The sequence below is a fragment of the Dermochelys coriacea genome, chromosome 1 (genome assembly GCF_009764565.3).
Source record: "Dermochelys coriacea isolate rDerCor1 chromosome 1, rDerCor1.pri.v4, whole genome shotgun sequence".
Lineage (NCBI taxonomy): Eukaryota > Metazoa > Chordata > Testudines > Dermochelyidae > Dermochelys > Dermochelys coriacea.
Genome location: NC_050068.2, coordinates 249,270,944 through 249,287,293, shown reverse-complemented (window position 1 = coordinate 249,287,293; position 16,350 = coordinate 249,270,944). Strand labels below are relative to the sequence as shown.

The 16,350-nt window shown below is 46.0% G+C and overlaps 1 protein-coding gene across 1 annotated transcript in view; it reads left to right on the top strand.

Moving 5' to 3' along the window:
• Positions 1–14,884, top strand: part of LOC119843500 (pseudouridine-metabolizing bifunctional protein C1861.05-like) — a 43,671-nt gene extending 28,787 nt beyond the window's left edge. Inside the window, exons 13-19 of the mRNA XM_038372845.2 lie at positions 772–866; positions 1,558–1,686; positions 4,551–4,665; positions 5,510–5,647; positions 6,804–6,970; positions 9,290–9,378; positions 13,330–14,884. Of these exons, the coding sequence (XP_038228773.2) occupies positions 772–866; positions 1,558–1,686; positions 4,551–4,665; positions 5,510–5,647; positions 6,804–6,970; positions 9,290–9,378; positions 13,330–13,525 (929 nt within the window). The 3' untranslated portion in view covers positions 13,526–14,884. The remainder of the gene's footprint in view (positions 1–771; positions 867–1,557; positions 1,687–4,550; positions 4,666–5,509; positions 5,648–6,803; positions 6,971–9,289; positions 9,379–13,329) is intronic.
• Positions 14,885–16,350: the final 1,466 nt, after the last annotated feature.

Here is a 16,350-nt window from a genome sequence, read left to right as displayed (position 1 = left end):
TTGGGAAACTCATTCTCCTCTAGGAGTCAGTTCTAGTCCAAGATACAGCTGGAGCAGTGGAGTGGGAAGTCTAGAGGCGATAGGGTACGTCTACACAGCATTTTGGAGTGAGTCTCCCAGCCTGAGTTGATAGATTCAGGTTAGCGGGGCTTGCGCTAGTGCTCTAAAAATAGCTCTCTGAAGGTGCAGCTCAGGCTGGAACTTGGGTTCTGAAGCCCATCCCCTTCCATAGGCTTCAGAATCCAAGCTGCATCTTCAAAGTGCTGTCTACACAGCCATTTTTAAAGCACTACCCCAAGTTTGTTGACCCAGGCTTGGAGGCTCACTCCAAAATAATGTGTAGACATACCCACAGAGTCCATGCATAGAAATGATGGGGGGAAACTCTGGGTTGCAATTCTGTAGGTGGGATCCCAAGGAAGAAAGGTGTTGTTTGAGGGTGTTTCTTCCTTGCCCACCTTTCCACTTCCCCCATTACCAAACCAAACTAGCCACACAGCCAGAAGTTTCTGTGGCAGAAGACCAGCATATCAACTTGTCTTTTCCCCATGCCAGACAGACTGATGGGCAGCCACAGGGAGCCCTGATAGAGAGTTCTGTGGAAGACATACTAGGAAGGGACTGGTAGATGGGGAGAAGGGCACCAGTTTTTCCAAGAAGAGCCTTCCTACAAATGCTCAAAGATTTCACCCTTCACAGGCTGGAATTTGCGCTCAAGCACGCTGTCCTCTGCTGGGATTATAATCTTGCTCCCTTGCCATTTGTTTTTAGATTGTTTAAGCCGTCTTGGGAAGACCCCTCTCTTTATCTCAGCTCTGGGGAAGGATGAACATTCAGAGTCCATCTTGCGTTACTGCCACCACATGGTAGGTCATGCAATGATAGTTCCTCAGAGGAACAGAGATGATAATTGAACTTCTTTGGTGTACAGAAACCCCAGAGTTGCATGTGTATAATCCCCTACCTCATCTAAATGTACACAGCTCTCTAACCTGTGCCATCATTCTCTTGAATGCAGGCAGAACAAATCTACCTAGGATAATAGCTCAGTGATACTTGCTTGCATTAGAACATTAGACCAAAATTGGCAGGACTGGGAGGGAACAAGCTGGCTTTCTTCAACCCACTAACTGTATTGTGCATCAGTGGGATGTGTCTGGCTGATCATCCATATAAATACAAGAAGTCGGAGACCCCCTTCCTTCCTCAGGTAGAGCATCAGAAAGAGGCGGGGGCAGGGTGGGGGCAGGGTTTTACCAAACTCTTTTGGAGAGATCTATCACTTCCATTTACTAAATAATGTATTAGGTACCCATCTCTATGGAGCCTGGGTGCCTTATACCCATTAAAAACAAACCACCAACCAGTACTATCCACAATGGGTATTGTGGGATTCCTCACTGATGTTGCTCAGCTCAAGACAGGGAGGAAGTGGAACTGAGAACAGATAGGTGGGCTGCCACGAAGCTGTCTGCTGGGGGAAGAGAAACCTGAAGTCAGCTGAGTGTGACAGAGAAGGGAAATTTACTCCATTTATGACTCTTCCTCCAATTTTAGGACATGGCAGGAGTCCTTCAGCTTGCGGGGCACAGTACAGCCACCTACTGTGCAGTGATTACAGGCAGCGGGGAGCTCAGCCTTGGCTTGGGAGACATGGACATCCACCAGCAGATAACAAAGCAACATGTAAGGACTTCCTCTGACCTGTAGTCCTTCACTCATAAGGAGGAGCCTGGATGTGTGACAGCAGCAAGTATCTAGTGCACGTGTGCAAGATAATGTGTGTGCACACGCTTGTGGGTGGAGGATGCCTAGATAACGTAATTATACATTGCAAGTGGCAGCATACTGAAAGCAGCACCAACCTGTGGATGCCTAAGGGTAGCCTCAAACTTGGGCCAGTAAAATGGCACTGTAGCCAAAGCTACTTATTTCCAGCTAGCCAAATGGAAACAGAAAACGTTCTTTTCCCAACTGAGGGTCATCAATGCTGCCCTATCCACAACGTCTGTGCCACAGACTTCTCAAAAACTAATCCAAGGCAGCCTATTTTTTTAGGCCCCTTTGAGTCCTCAGTAACCTCATACCCACCAACCTGGAGATGGTGTTTCTCCTTTGGAAACCAAAATAGGTAGCATGGATAGGGCCAACACAGCTAAACAGATTCTGCTTCTCAGCCTGGTGGTTAGGGAAGGTTTCAGGACCCTAATGGAAGTGATGATTAAAGATTGATTCAAACAAACCCCCACAGCCCTACCCCCTTCCCCCACTAATTCCACTTTTGACAAAACAAGAGCCTGTACTTAACAACTGATGGTGATTTGGAAGGCAAGTGTAATTTATTTATCAGCAGGACCCCCAGGAGGTTCAGAATTCCTAGGGGAAAAAAAGTGATCATTGCTCCCACTTCCATCTCCACCCTTCCCCTCCCCACACCTTGCCATCAGACAAGAAAACAAAACGATTACATGATGAGTTAATCCTCATGAGCTTTGCAAAATAACCAGTGGAAACTCTGAGCCTAGCTACTGATGAAAACTGCATTGTGGTGATGTTTACTTCAAGGAAATTTAGCAGAGATATGTGTGAGAGAGCGAGAGACTGCTGGAGTAGGGGATTGAAGTCTACGGCACGTGGCAGCCATTTGCGCAACGTGTTGTCACGCCAGCCACAAAGAGCCACAGCAGGGCTGGGACATACATTACCGCAGTGTCTCTGAATTCTGCACGTCTGCCTCAGGGATGCCAGGGTTGTGGGAGATGGCTACTGTGATAGGAAGCATTTGCTAAAATGAACATGTCGCACCTTAATATTTCTAGCTGAGTAACAAGAAATACTGGGCTGCTTACTTAAGTGATCAGTCCCTCTGCTCTCTGCTGCCATTCACCGCCAGGTGGTCAAGATCTGGAAGTACCATAGAGACAGTATCTTCAGCCCCTGGGAGAGGGAAAACTTGATCTCACACATGTGACCCCTTTGGGTAATTAGGGAGCAGCAAAGATGATGCATGCTGAAGAGAATCTCAGTTCAGTTCTCACTGGAGGGAAAGATGATTGCATTGAGGTAAGGCCTCAGATCTGAGAGATAAAGGCAGAGGGGAAATAAGATTTCCTGGACGGATGTTTAAAGGCCAGTTAACAGGTTATGCATAAAAAATTGGGGGCATTTGAAGGCCTGCAAATGGAGTAATAGACACAAACACAGAGAGAAGGGGAGTGATTTGAAGATCCAGGAATATAGAGGGTTAAGTATGAATGTGGGATTTTGAAGGCCTGTGAGTGAGATATGTTCAGTGTAACACACACAGGAGCTCAAAGGCTTAAGACAGTGCTTAAAGTTAGGCTCCTGTGTCCATATTCAGGCCCCTAAAAAGTTGTCTGATTTTCCAAGTTAGTGAGCACCTAGAGGCTCTTATGGGCTAAGTATGGCGTTTGGACCTTAACTTTAGGCACCCCACTTCTGAAAGTCTTGGCTAGAAAGTTGGTCTGGTTTTGGTCGTTTCTCCATAGCCTTCATAGTGTGCAGGCAATTTCTAGCTAGCTCCTCTCCCCAAATGGGTTGAATGCTAACCTCTTTTCCTTCTGACATTCAGCACAGGCTTCATATGCAGGTAGTGTATTTGGTAGGATTTCTTGGGTGGCAGGTGCTCATTATGATAAAGGAATCTGGTGCTAGACTGACGGCTCTGTCACCATTATACGTTGGGATGTCCTCTTTAACTCAGATCAGTCTTTTGTCACCTTCGTACTCCTACCTTCTATTTATACCTTCACAAGGCTTCAGAGAGATGAGGGAAACATGTTGGACTGAATTCAGACCTGGTGCATTTGTTCAGATCAGGTCTGAATGTGGCCAGTTATTTCTATTGTTTTGGTTTAGACCTGTTATTGAAAAAGGCCCAGGTCTCAAAAGGTATTTAGGTGTCTAGCTGCCATTGAAATAAAATATTTTCAAGGGTCTGAATAAACTGCCCTCTCTAATCATTCTGGCTTGACTATGAGACACGTTGTAAGTATTAATAGCTCCTCTCCAAGATAGTCCTGCAATTTAGTGTTGGTACTGCAATGGACTGACACATGGGGATTTGAGAATGAGATGTGGTCCCTTGCTCCCTGGCCTAGCAGAGATTGGGAGCCCTGCAGAGGCACCCCACTGGACCTCAAAGGGGAGGAAGCATCTCATTTTGCTCCCTAGAGACCTTCAGTTGATATAGGAACAGCAGTAAAGATCTTGAGGGGAGCCACCAGCAACCTTCCTCTGTGAGGAGGACAGGCTGGTCTGGTACAAGGCTTGATAGTGGAGGATGGGAAAGAGAAGGAAAAAAATTGAGAACCTGTAAAACCTGCTTTTTCTAGGGAAATGTTCTTCTTGATTCACGTCAAGCCTGCATCTAAGAGTTTCAGCAAAAATTGATATTTCAAATACATCCTAGCCACCTGAGTCTATCAGCAAGATGTGCTAGGTTTGCAAATCTCATTCTTGTCCAATTGAGTCAAGCTGGATCAAGTTGGATCAAGCTGCCCCTGTTCTGTGTTCTGTATTTTTACTAGGTGTCCAAGTTCAAGGAGAGTCTATGCTTGGCCCCACTGGTATGTATTGATGGGAACGTGCCAGTTGCCACAATTCAGTACGTCTGTGAAATTGCTAGAGAGCACCAGATAGCAGGTAAGGAGAACTCATTGCAAATGGACCCCTTGGGGCATAATCGTGCATGTTCTGAAATATGACCCGCAAGGTGCTGAGCACCCTCAACTCCTGCTAACTTCAATGAGAGACTGAGAGTTGAAGGCACCAACACTGTCTTGCATCTCAAGTTATTCCCCTCCTCCCCCATGGTTTTTAAAAAATATATGAAATATGTTTTCATATATTCTTAGTTTTTTTTATTCTGCAGCTACATCAGATTTTTATAAGGGTAACCTATACTGCCCCTAGCACCGAGAGAAAACCAGCAAAGGTTAAAGGTGAACTGAAAAGCTAAGCTGAAAGCTGAGGCAGGCACAAACTTGTATGCTGTATGTCTCCTATGGTTTCTGGCATTCAGCAAAGCAATACATTTTAACTTACCTATTTTTTAAAATGATTTGCCCCCCTGCTTCCTGTGAAATACACTGGCCCCTTCTTGGTTTGCTGAAGACTCTTCACAACCCATCTTCAGACTTCAGAATTGTTCCCCCATCTTCTTCTGAAGTAAGCTCTGCAGGGGGAGACAGTTCTCTAGACTCGGCCAGTGAGCAGAGACTACAAAGATAGTTCTGGCTGGCTGGCTCACTGGCCTGTCTATCAAACTAAATGTCCATTCCTGAATCTGCCTCTCATCACATCACCCCAGAGCCAGAAGCAGTTTAATCATTACTGTTGCAGCAGAAAGGGAGATTATTTTAGCTAGCTATCTTCAAAGTGTAGATACCGAACATTGTAAAAATCACAATGAGCATTCCAAATATCTGCCTGTCCTGAAGCAGAGAGATTGTTATATCAGCTAACCAACTACAATTTTGTTTTGAAGTGTGCTATGAGCCAACAGATGAGAACAAGGCTTCTAAGCCATTCCTTTCAGACAGCTGGAGAGCGCTGACCTACATCTCCCCCAATCTGCGAGAACTAAGGGCAATAAATCGGACCCTCGGGCACCCTGTGCCGGCAGGTACAGTACAGTGATGTAGTAGCAAGAGAGCAATACTTTCAGATTAACCTAGACACTGCACAGGGAGCTGTGTTTTCCCCACCCCTGCCGCCATTCCAAACTGACTGCTTCCGCTGACCGCAAGTCCCTCGCTATGCTGAACCAGCACTTCTAGAAACAGCAGAGCTGTTTGTCATAGTACTGCCTCCAGAAGAGTTAACTTTGGTTACCAAAACTGCTACAGCAGCTGGAGATTTTACAAAGCCTAAGAAGCAGGGAAGGCCAGCTATGGGCAGAGGAGTGATGAACTATCTTAGAAGCTGCAGTTCACTGAAGCAGAGGAGCTGGTGACCATTCTCTGTGTTCTGAAAGAACATGGATTTTCTAGGGTTAGTACACAGACTTGTATTTTAATTAATTTCTATTTCAGTCCCCTTTTGTTTTTTTGTGTGTGTGTTAAAATAAATGCACTGAACCTAAAGACCGTGGTTAACTAATGAGGCACATAGACCACCTCACAAAATCTCCTCAAGTTCTGAAACTTGACTCAGATAAGGCAAAAAACTAGTCCAGCAGAGAGTGCTGCAGGTCTGGGGTTGCTACATATCCTAGAGTTTGAGTCACTGTTTTTGTCATGCATGCTACAAGCCCAACCAAGCAAAGAGGATCACTAGTTTATTTCAGATGCCCCAATAAAGCATCACAGTATGATGGTAATTGTCTTCAGACTGTGATGCTGTCTCTATAGGAGATGAAACATCGCCCTATGCTGACCAATGCAATGACATTAAGACACAGACAACATGACACAGTTATTTTGTCCCCCTGGACACATACACAGGTGTAAACTCATGAGAGGTGGTATCCTCATTTCGGAATGGAGGTGCACTGGAGAGGCTACGTGGAAGACCAGAATTGGAATAGCAGGGATGGGGAGTGTTGCAGGCTAGGAGTGAGAAGCACATCAGGAGCTGTGAGTGAGAAGTTTGCACAGTATGTCAGCTCTGTGGCTGCCTGTGCTCATGCTATCAGCGTTTTCCATGAGCACTGTAAACTCCCGGCTAGACTTTGAAAACCATTCACAAATAGGCCAACATCCCAGTGACATGGAAAGCTCAAATCAGCAGCTTTGTGGTCTGAAGTGATGTCACGGCTTTTCTTCCATTGCTGTCTACAGAGCTGCCGTCCACGCTGGAGGATGTTGTCAGGACTGCGATGACCCTGACGCGCCCCTTGCTAACACAACTGCACTGTGTGGTGGTGACCCTTGGCATGCATGGAGTCCTCTTGTGTGGCAGGAGAGTGGAAGGGAGTGTCTCACTGTGCCCTGGAACTCGCAAACAGGTAGGGGGCTTAGGAAGACCAACTGAGTGGCAAGTCCTCCTTTTCTTTTTTGCAAATACAGACTAACACGGCTGCTACTCTGAAACCTGAGTGGCAAGGAGTTCTCATTCCCTTGTGCCTGGGAGCACCAGCATAGTAGTGACTCTTCAAGCCTCTCTCACCAAGGTTAACACTGTTATCCATTTACCTGTCCCTGGAGGACTGGATGGCTCTGCAGATTAATAATGGAAATTGAGCCTTCCTTTCCTATGCCACTGTGTGTCACAGGGTGGTAAAGGAGGCAGGTCCAGGTCCACTGCTCCAGAGCAGATGCTCTCAGTTTGGCTAGTTAAGAGGCCGAGGCAGCACCTGGGACTATAAATAGTCCCAAATTCCCTACCAAATTCACGGCCATGAAAAATTCATCCTGGACCAGGAAATCTGCTCTCCCCCTGTGCAATCTGGTCTTTTGTGTGCTTTTACCTTATACTACACAGATTTCACAGGGGAGACCAGCCTTGCTCAAACTAGGGGTCTTACCCAAAGGGAGTTGCAGCGGGGTCGCAAGGTTATTTTAGGGGGGTCATAGCATTGCCACCCTTACTTCTGCGCTGCCTTCAGAGCTGGGTGGATGGAGAGTGGTGGCTGTTGGCCGAGCGCCCAGCTCTGTAGGCAGCACCCCGCCAGTAGCAGTGCAGAAGTAAGCGTGGCAATACCATACCATGCCATGCCATCCTTACTTCTGTGCTGCTGCTGGCGATGTTTCTGGCTTCACAGCTGGGCTCCCAGCCAGCAGCTGCTGCTGTCCAGCTGCCCAGCTCTGAGGCAGAACCACCGCTGGTAGCAGCACATAAGTAAGGGTAGCAGTACCGCAACCTCTCCTACAATAACCTTATGATCCCCTCCCCTTTTTGGGTCAGGACCCCTACAATTTCAACATAATGAAATTTCAGATTTAAATAGCTGAAATCATGAAATTTATGATTTTTTAAAAATCCCATGACTATGAAATTGACCAAAATGAACCATGAATTTGGTAGGGCCCTAACTATTAAGGATCAAGGAGAAACTGAAAGAGGAGGGAGACTGGGTGAGCACAGGTCTTAGAGCACAGACTGAGTCAGTCAGGAAAAGGTCAGGTGAGAGCTTCCATACACCAGGGGGATGGTGGAAGATCCTGGAAGGAAGCTGTAGTTGGTTCCTGGGAAAAGGCTAGACGAGAGAGCAGCAAGAGGGGTTTGGTGGCTGGCACATGTCCCCAAGCCAGAGGACCAAGGCTGAAGGCCAGAGAGCAGCAGTGGGAGTTTCCTGCTGATGTCTAAGCTGCAGCCCAGGGCTGGAGAGGGCTGAAGATGGGAATAGCAGCAGGGCTTACTCCCCTCCACACTGGAGAGCTGGCCCCAGGGAAGCAGTGAGAGGGCCGGGGAAATGAGGGATGCTCCCCTGGTAAGGCTCTGGGGGTTCCTGCTGGGGAGAATAGGCAGGGCCAGCTCCAGCTTTTTTGCCGCCCCAAGTGGCGAAAAAAAAAAAGAAAAAAGAAAAAAACCTGATTGAGCTGCCGCTGAAGTGCCGCCGAAGACCCGGCAGTGCCGCCTCAATAACTGGCGGAAAGCCGCCCCTTTCTATTGCCCGCCCCAAGCACCTGCTTCCTTCTCTCGTGCCTGGAGTCGGCCCTGAGAGTAGGACTTACTCTTGCTAGAAGGGCTGGGGTGGCTATCTTAGCAGAAGGACAGAGGAGGACTGACAAGAAGCCTAGGTGTAGTGGAAAACTCTGGAGTGTAGTATGTGGGGTGCCATGTCGTTGGATTTTTAAAGGCTCTCTGTACTGGGATGTGAGAAATGGACTATGTATAGTACTTTTGTTTTGGATGATTTGAAATATGTTTTTGGTAATAAATCAAAGGACTGGAGGATAAGCTTGCAAGGAGTTACTGGGGACTCTGAAAGGGAAACTGAGGCGGGTGGCTCAGTCATGCTGTAGCTTGCCACAGGAGGGTGCTCCAGGAAGGGCCATCCTATGATATAGTGATTCATATCTGTGGAGTGATCACAGAAAGCACATTTAAAATGTGCTTTTCCCTGAGTAATTAAGAATGCAAGTTTAAAACACACTCTCCACAAACATACATGCTAGTAAAACTCAGTTGCACAAGTCCTGGTGGAAAGCGAACCCCAAAAAGGCGCAAACATAGGCAAAGTGAATGTGATTCAAAATGTAAAAAAATATTATTTGGACTCTGAGTATTGAGGCAGCTGTGGGCAAGATCAGCCAGGTCCAAATATTGCTTCTAGACTTTGGTGAGTTCCCAGTAATGTCACTTCTCCTCTCCCTCTCTACAGAATGCTGCTGGTGAGCTGTCTGCCACCCACTACCCAGCAATCCCCATCTCCAGGGAAGAGATAGTGAATGTCTCAGGAGCGGGTGACAGGTATATTACTAATTACCCAGAGAAAAGATGCAGTTATGGGATTCATTTATTTTCTGCAGCTGAATTCCAATCTGGAATTTTTAACACTACCATGAAGACAGATTTCACTCTGCTACTTGGGAATTAAACACTAAATCCACCCGATAAGGAGTAAGGGACATCATTCCCCACAATGCGTACTAAGAATTTGCCCATAACAGCTTAATATCTATTGAAGTCCATCTGGCCACTCATCCTCCTTTTCCCAGAACCGTCTTGAACATATGCTACAGCATCTTAGGTCCCAGCAGTACAGCCACAAGTTCTGAATTACTCTGGGCTGGGCTGCCAAACTTCTTGAAGTTAGCAGCTATTGAAGTACTACAGCAGTAGTCAAAATAAAGTAAACTACCTTAAGACAAAGCTGAATCTGTTTCTCTCCAGTGGAAGTGAGACTTAACCTTCGTTGTAAGGTTTGCTAAAAGTGGCACCCAGCAGAGCCAAGAAGTGCCTTAAAGGCAGGAGTTGCCATATAAATTCAGTTCATCAGGTCCAGTTTTCTGCCTGTGGGAGTGGCTGGTACCTTATGCTTTGAGTTCTCACCATACCTTACCTAATCATTGATGCAATGCTGTACACTGGGATCAGAGGGGACAGGCATTACATACTGACCCCATAGTGATCAACTGACATCTATATTATCCTCCTTGTCTTGTATAACTACATGTGATACAATCATAATTATCCAGACCTTTTTTCATAAGCTGCAATGACTGATATTTTACTGTGAACTGTCTGGGAAGTCTGTATGAGGCAGATTTTTCCACATTTATTTGCCACTAATTGAAAGGAGTGATTAGCCTCCCCCTTTCTCATGCTAGAGGACAGCATAAAAAGGGACTGATTAGTTTAATGGAAACCTTAGTAATTCTGAGTACCTCAGTCAACACTCCTCTACTTTCTCCTTTCCAGACTAAATAATCACAGTGTTTCCAATCACTCTTCATATGTAAATCATGCCATATCTCTATCCCTCAGCACTGCATTTCTCTAGAGTTTTTCAATCTCAGCCACATCTTGAAGGTAGAGTGATCACAACTGGGCACGATACATTGAACAATGACCTAGCCTCCTCCAGAATAATTGTTATACGTGGCCTAATATCTTATCATTTGTTCTCTTTTAAAATTTACCTAAGCTTCCTATTTGCTTTAAGCTGCTCCCCTGCCAGCCATTGTCCAGGATATGTCAGATGACTACTAAACTTTTTCTTCCTAGAGGATCCTGAAAGTTCAGGCCCATTAGTATCTATATTACTGTAGTCCTATTAAATTTAAATTGATCTGCTCTCATGAAGCTCAGTTTCTTTGAGTCCATTTGGCATTTCTTAGAATCTTTCAGTTTCTATGGTAATTTCCTTCTCCTGCTATCTAATGGCTGCTCCTTCACTCTACAGAAATCCTCTTTTCCGTACAGTGCTGGATGCAAGAACAGACTCTTTACCAGACCTTTAAGACCAGTGCTCACACAGGCTACATGTGCTGAGAAACCAAAGCTGCATACACTCACAGCATACAGGGTGGCCGTGAGCAGTTTCAAGGGATTGAACAATGGAATCTAACCAGAAGTAGCCATTCATGTCTCAGTTAGTTTCACCTTCCAAATGGCTGTGCTGGGATCCAGCAAGGTTCACTGTGCTGTAGTTAATGGTGCCAAAGCTCTGGCTTGGGGAAGGTGCTTAGAGCTACTCCAGTCTCAGTCTCTCCCAGCAGGAACCACTGGAGGGAATGGGGTAAGTAGGGGCACTGGCTCAAGAGGAGCATGTAGCTCATTTGTATCTTAAGGTTCTCTTGGAATCCCTGCCCAGATGGCGGGGTCCGTTGTCAGTCTGCGGAAACTGTTTGCTCCCTGCACCCTGGTTGCTGTAACAACATAACAGTGCGTGCACGTACACAGCACTGCTAAGGAATAATCCCCCTCAAATATTTATTCCAAGTCTCAGGAGCTGTTGAGAGATTGAAAGGTCATCACAAACCACAATGTTCTGTGCCTTTTGTTAAGCAGAAACTGAGGTAATTGGTCTAAGTAAGAAATGGAAGTTTTTCCTTCCCACCCCTAGGATGTAGTGAGAAGCACCTGGAAGCTCTTGGCAGTAGCAGCTCTCCAGAGTGGAAGGCCATGTTGATACTGAGTGTAAATCTCTGCTGGCCCATAGCTACAGGGCAAGGGTAGCTAAGTGCAGCTCCCAGGACCCGAGGAGGCCCTAGCACTTCAATGCCACCTGCAGCTGCTGTAACCTTTACTAGGCAGATGAGGCCTGCAGAGACCTTAGATGAACTGCTGGCTGAAAGTTGACAAGACTACTTTTTCTGAAGAGGACTCCCTCCCCCTGCCAACATGGGAGCTCTGTTTTAGAGCCCTAAGCCCCTCCCCTGAAATTAGCACTATCTCTCTGCTTTTTTTAAACATCGCCTCCATTCTCCTAGGACTTCCCATTAATCTTCCTCACTCTCCATCTCCTTCACATCACCATCCCTTTTCTCCTCTTATGATCACCATCACCTTCTCTTTTCCTCGTCTTTCCTTTTTCCTCGTCTTCACTACTGTTTCCTCTGTCTTACTTCTTTAGATGTGTACAAATGCTAGAAAGAGGCTTCTATCCATATACCCAGGTCCCCGTGATAGAACTTGAATACATCACACAGAATGCCCCACATGCAGCAGAAGTCAATAGAACCAGCCACCAGCAAGTCAGGCAGCTGAGAAGCTCATGCTCCCATCTTCCAACTCCAACAATTCCCTACCTTTATCCTAACTATTCCCCACCCCCATTGTTAAACGCCTAGAGGGGAAAAGATCTTGAATGGTCTCTTGCAACATGTGGTAACTCCTTATACTAAGCAGTCTGTTCCACCGAGGACTTAGCTGTGATGCTGGGAGTACCTTTCCCAGATGTGAAGAAGAGCTGTGTGTAGCTCCAAAGCTGGTCTCTCTCACAAACGGAGGTTGGTTCAATAAAAGATATTACCTTACCCACCTTGTCTCAGAAAATTAAAAACAATTTCACAAACATCTCAGAGGCAGTGCACTCTGCCCCAGGAGACTGGGAGTAGCCCGGTTGTATGCATGACAGAGGAAGGAATTTCTCCTGTTAACTCCTCTGTTATGGTAAGAAACATTACTTAGAGTCTCTAAAGGAAGTTCTGTCTCCTTTTTTACATCCCAATGATACTGGGAGCTTCTTAAATTCTGGCACTGAGGCTCAATAGTGAGCTACATATCAGGAGTGCTGGAACAATTTGTATAGTGGGGGTGCTGAGAGCCACTGAACCAAACTGTAAACCCTGTGTATGATGAAAACCACTTGAAGCCAGGAGATGCAGTAGCACCCCCAGTTCCAGCACCTGTGCTACATATTCTGAGCTCTACTGGTCACATCCGCACTGAGTAGCCATGCAGCACACTAGTCTACCAAACAGAGCTGCCAATTTTGGTTGGACATATTCCTGGAGATTTCATCACATGACATAATCTTTAATTAAAGGTTAATCTTTAATTCCTGGAGACTCCAGGACAGTCCTGGATGGTTGGCAACTCTATTTCCAAAGCATGCTGGGATAGAATAAAATGAGGGAACACTCACTGTTTTAAAGTCTTGTCAGGAACCTGGGAAGGGACATCTCCAGGACATGACTTTCTCCATTAAAAGGATAATGTCTGTGACCCAGCATCCTGAGGTTGGGACAAGACAAGAGAGGGGACTTTCAGTCTTCCTTAGGGATACTCAAACCCCTTGTTAGATCCTCCTCTCCTCCAGTTTCTGTTGCTTGTAGGTTGATTTGCTGTACGGACCCTTGGCTTTTAGCTTTGTTTTGTGACTAGAGACACTTTAGTGTCTCTTTGGGACGGCAAGGTCTGCAGAATCAAAACCATTCCCCAATGTCCGAAGCTGCCTTTTCTTTCTTTTCCCAGTTTAATGGCAGGGATAATCGCTGGGCTACTTGCTGGGCACGACACAGATACCTGCGTCCGGATGGGCCTGCTCTCTGCCTGCCTCTCCCTCTGTTCATACGAGCCCGTCTCCCAGGAGATCAGTACTGTCAGCGTGAACCTGGAACAGGTCAAGGCTAGGAGCTGGCCAGAGGTGAAGATGTGGGAGATGAATTAGAGTTTATGCTCCGGAGCTCTAGCAGATGTTACCTCCCCATTCCAACCACACCTGAAGTGCAACATTACTTCAGATTTCCACCCCCCACTGTCAATCCTCCAATGCCACACAGCCAATATCTGGTACTGCACCTCCCAGAAAGCAAAAAAAAAAAAAAAAAAAACAACAGGGTGCCTAAACAGCTTGGGTTGCACCTTCCTGAAAAAGCTTGTATTTCTTTCTCCCATCTTCATAGAGTAGATGCCAACTTCCTTTCAACAGCCCTGCTCAGCTACCACTTCAGCAAAACGATGGATATCTGAGACAATATGCTTATTATATATGAGCTGGCCGAACAGCAACCCACTGGCACACAGTTCTAGGATATGTCCCAGTGATCAAAGTGGAGCATTGTATGCTGGGACTTAAATATCTAGATACTTCTATCGCCCCTCTGCAATGTCCAAGTGTTTCCAAAACACAAATGAATATAACCTCACATCTCCTCGCTGAGGTGGGAAAGTTCTATTCTTGTATTACAAATGGGGAATGTGAGGCACAGAGATTAAGTGAATTTCCTGAGATCTCAGTGAGTCTGTAGCACAGCTGGGAACCGAACCAAGATTTACCAGCTCCCAGCCCAGTGTTTAACCACAAGACCGTTCTTCTACCTGTGGCGTTTCTGGCATCCAGCTTTTTATTACTGAGGCAGTAACAAAATTCACAATTAATACCAATTAGATACCGTCCTTTGGCTTCTGGCAAGTTGCTAATCCTCTGACCACTGAGCAAACAAACCTATGAAAAGAAAGTTTATTCCATCTGGCATTGGGGGTGCTCTCAGGATCACATCCCCCCCACATATAAAGCTGCAGGAGGGTTAGCCACTGGCTGACCCGGAGGCAGCAAGTCAGACCCCTTCTCCTGGATGGGACATCTGCCACCATATTCTGTTCCCTTCATTTGGAAAAAAGATCTGTTTTATCTCCTTTGTCTGTTCAGTCTCCAAGACATAATATCAGAAAGGATCTATAATCTCACCTACAGTGTTGTTATAAACATTTCACAGTGACATTAATGACCAGTGTGTTAGTAGATTTCAAATGATATATTACGTCACCTTTTATATAAATATAACTGGTGTGAGAGGTGTATGAGGTTGTCAGGCCTGACAAGAGTTGCTGAGACAGAGCAGTGAACTACAACTGGGCTTCTGTGTCACAGGAGCCTAAATACCGCAGAGGACCTGGGGTTAGGTACCACCACTCAAACAATGATCAGGTCACAAGTGACATTGAAGGTGATGATTTTAACCCAGTTCCTAGCTCACCTCACAAGAGCCACTATGCAAGTCCATGTGCTTGCAGTTCCAAATGCTCGTAAGACGCTCATGGGGTTTTACAAGTTAGATGAAAGTATATGGTTAGCAAAACACCCTATTACTGTTTCAGCCTGAACTTGCTGGCAGTGCTTAAAGTGGTCTTAAAAAAGTGGCAGGTTTCACATAAGCTGGGAGCAGCAGCTGTGGTAAGACAATGCTTAAAGTGTGTGTGTCCCTCAGTGATCCAGCTCGATTTTTTCTCCACTGGGTCTATAACCCCCAACCTTGCAACTTTAAGCATTGGTTGTTGGGGTTGTTCAGTTTTCAGCTTCAGAGTTCAGTGGATTGGTGGTTGTCTGTGCAATTAAACTTCCTTCACTAGTACCCTTATGGATAGAGAGCAGTTGGGGGGTGTGTGTGTGTGTGTGTAGCATTAGCCCTCCAGTATTACAGTGGCCCAACCTTCCTCCTCTTCAAACTCAGCAGGTGGTGTTAGTAATTCATTGGCTAAATTCAGCAGCAAGGCCACCTAAGGTGGATGATTAGCTTTTCTCTCACCTGTAAGCACTGGAAGTTGTGCTTTGCACCACTGGAAACAAAGCAGGAATCTTCTCTGCCTGTTATACAGTCTCAGGAATATTCATTTTTCACTAAGGATATGTCTACACTACAAGCTGGGGGTGCGAGTCCCTACTTGTGTACACCAGCTCCCATCAAGCTAATACATTTTCCCACCACCTTTGTAAAAAGAAAAGGAGTACTTGTGGCACCTTAGAGACTAACAAATTTATTAGAGCATAAGCTTTCGTGAGCTACAGCTCACTTCATCGGAGGCATTTGGTGGAAAAAACAGAGGAGAGATTTATATACACACACACAGAGAACATGACTCTGCCATGTACATTGGCCAAACTGGACAGTCTCTACGCAAAAGAATGAATGGACACAAATCAGACGTCAAGAATTATAACATTCAAAAACCAGTTGGAGAACACTTCAATCTCTCTGGTCACTCGATCACAGACCTAAGAGTGGCTATACTTCAACAAAAAAGCTTCAAAAACAGACTCCAACGAGAGACTGCTGAATTGGAATTAATTTGCAAACTGGATACAATTAACTTAGGCTTGAATAGAGACTGGGAATGGATGAGTCATTACACAAAGTAAAACTATTTCCCCATGGTATTTCTCCCTCCCACCCCACCCCCCACTGTTCCTCTGATATTCTTGTTAACTGCTGGAATTAGCCTACCTTGCTTGTCACCATGAAAGGTTTTCCTCCTTCCCCCCCCCCCCCCCCCCCCCCCCCCCGCTGCTGCTGCTGATGGCTTATCTTAAGTGATCACTCTCCTTACAGTGTGTATGATAAACCCATTGTTTCATGTTCTCTGTGTGTGTGTGTGTGTGTATATAAATCTCTCCTCTGTTTTTTCCACCAAATGCCTCCGATGAAGTGAGCTGTAGCTCACGAAAGCTTATGCTCTCATAAATTCGTTAGTCTCTAAGGTGCCACAAGTACTCCT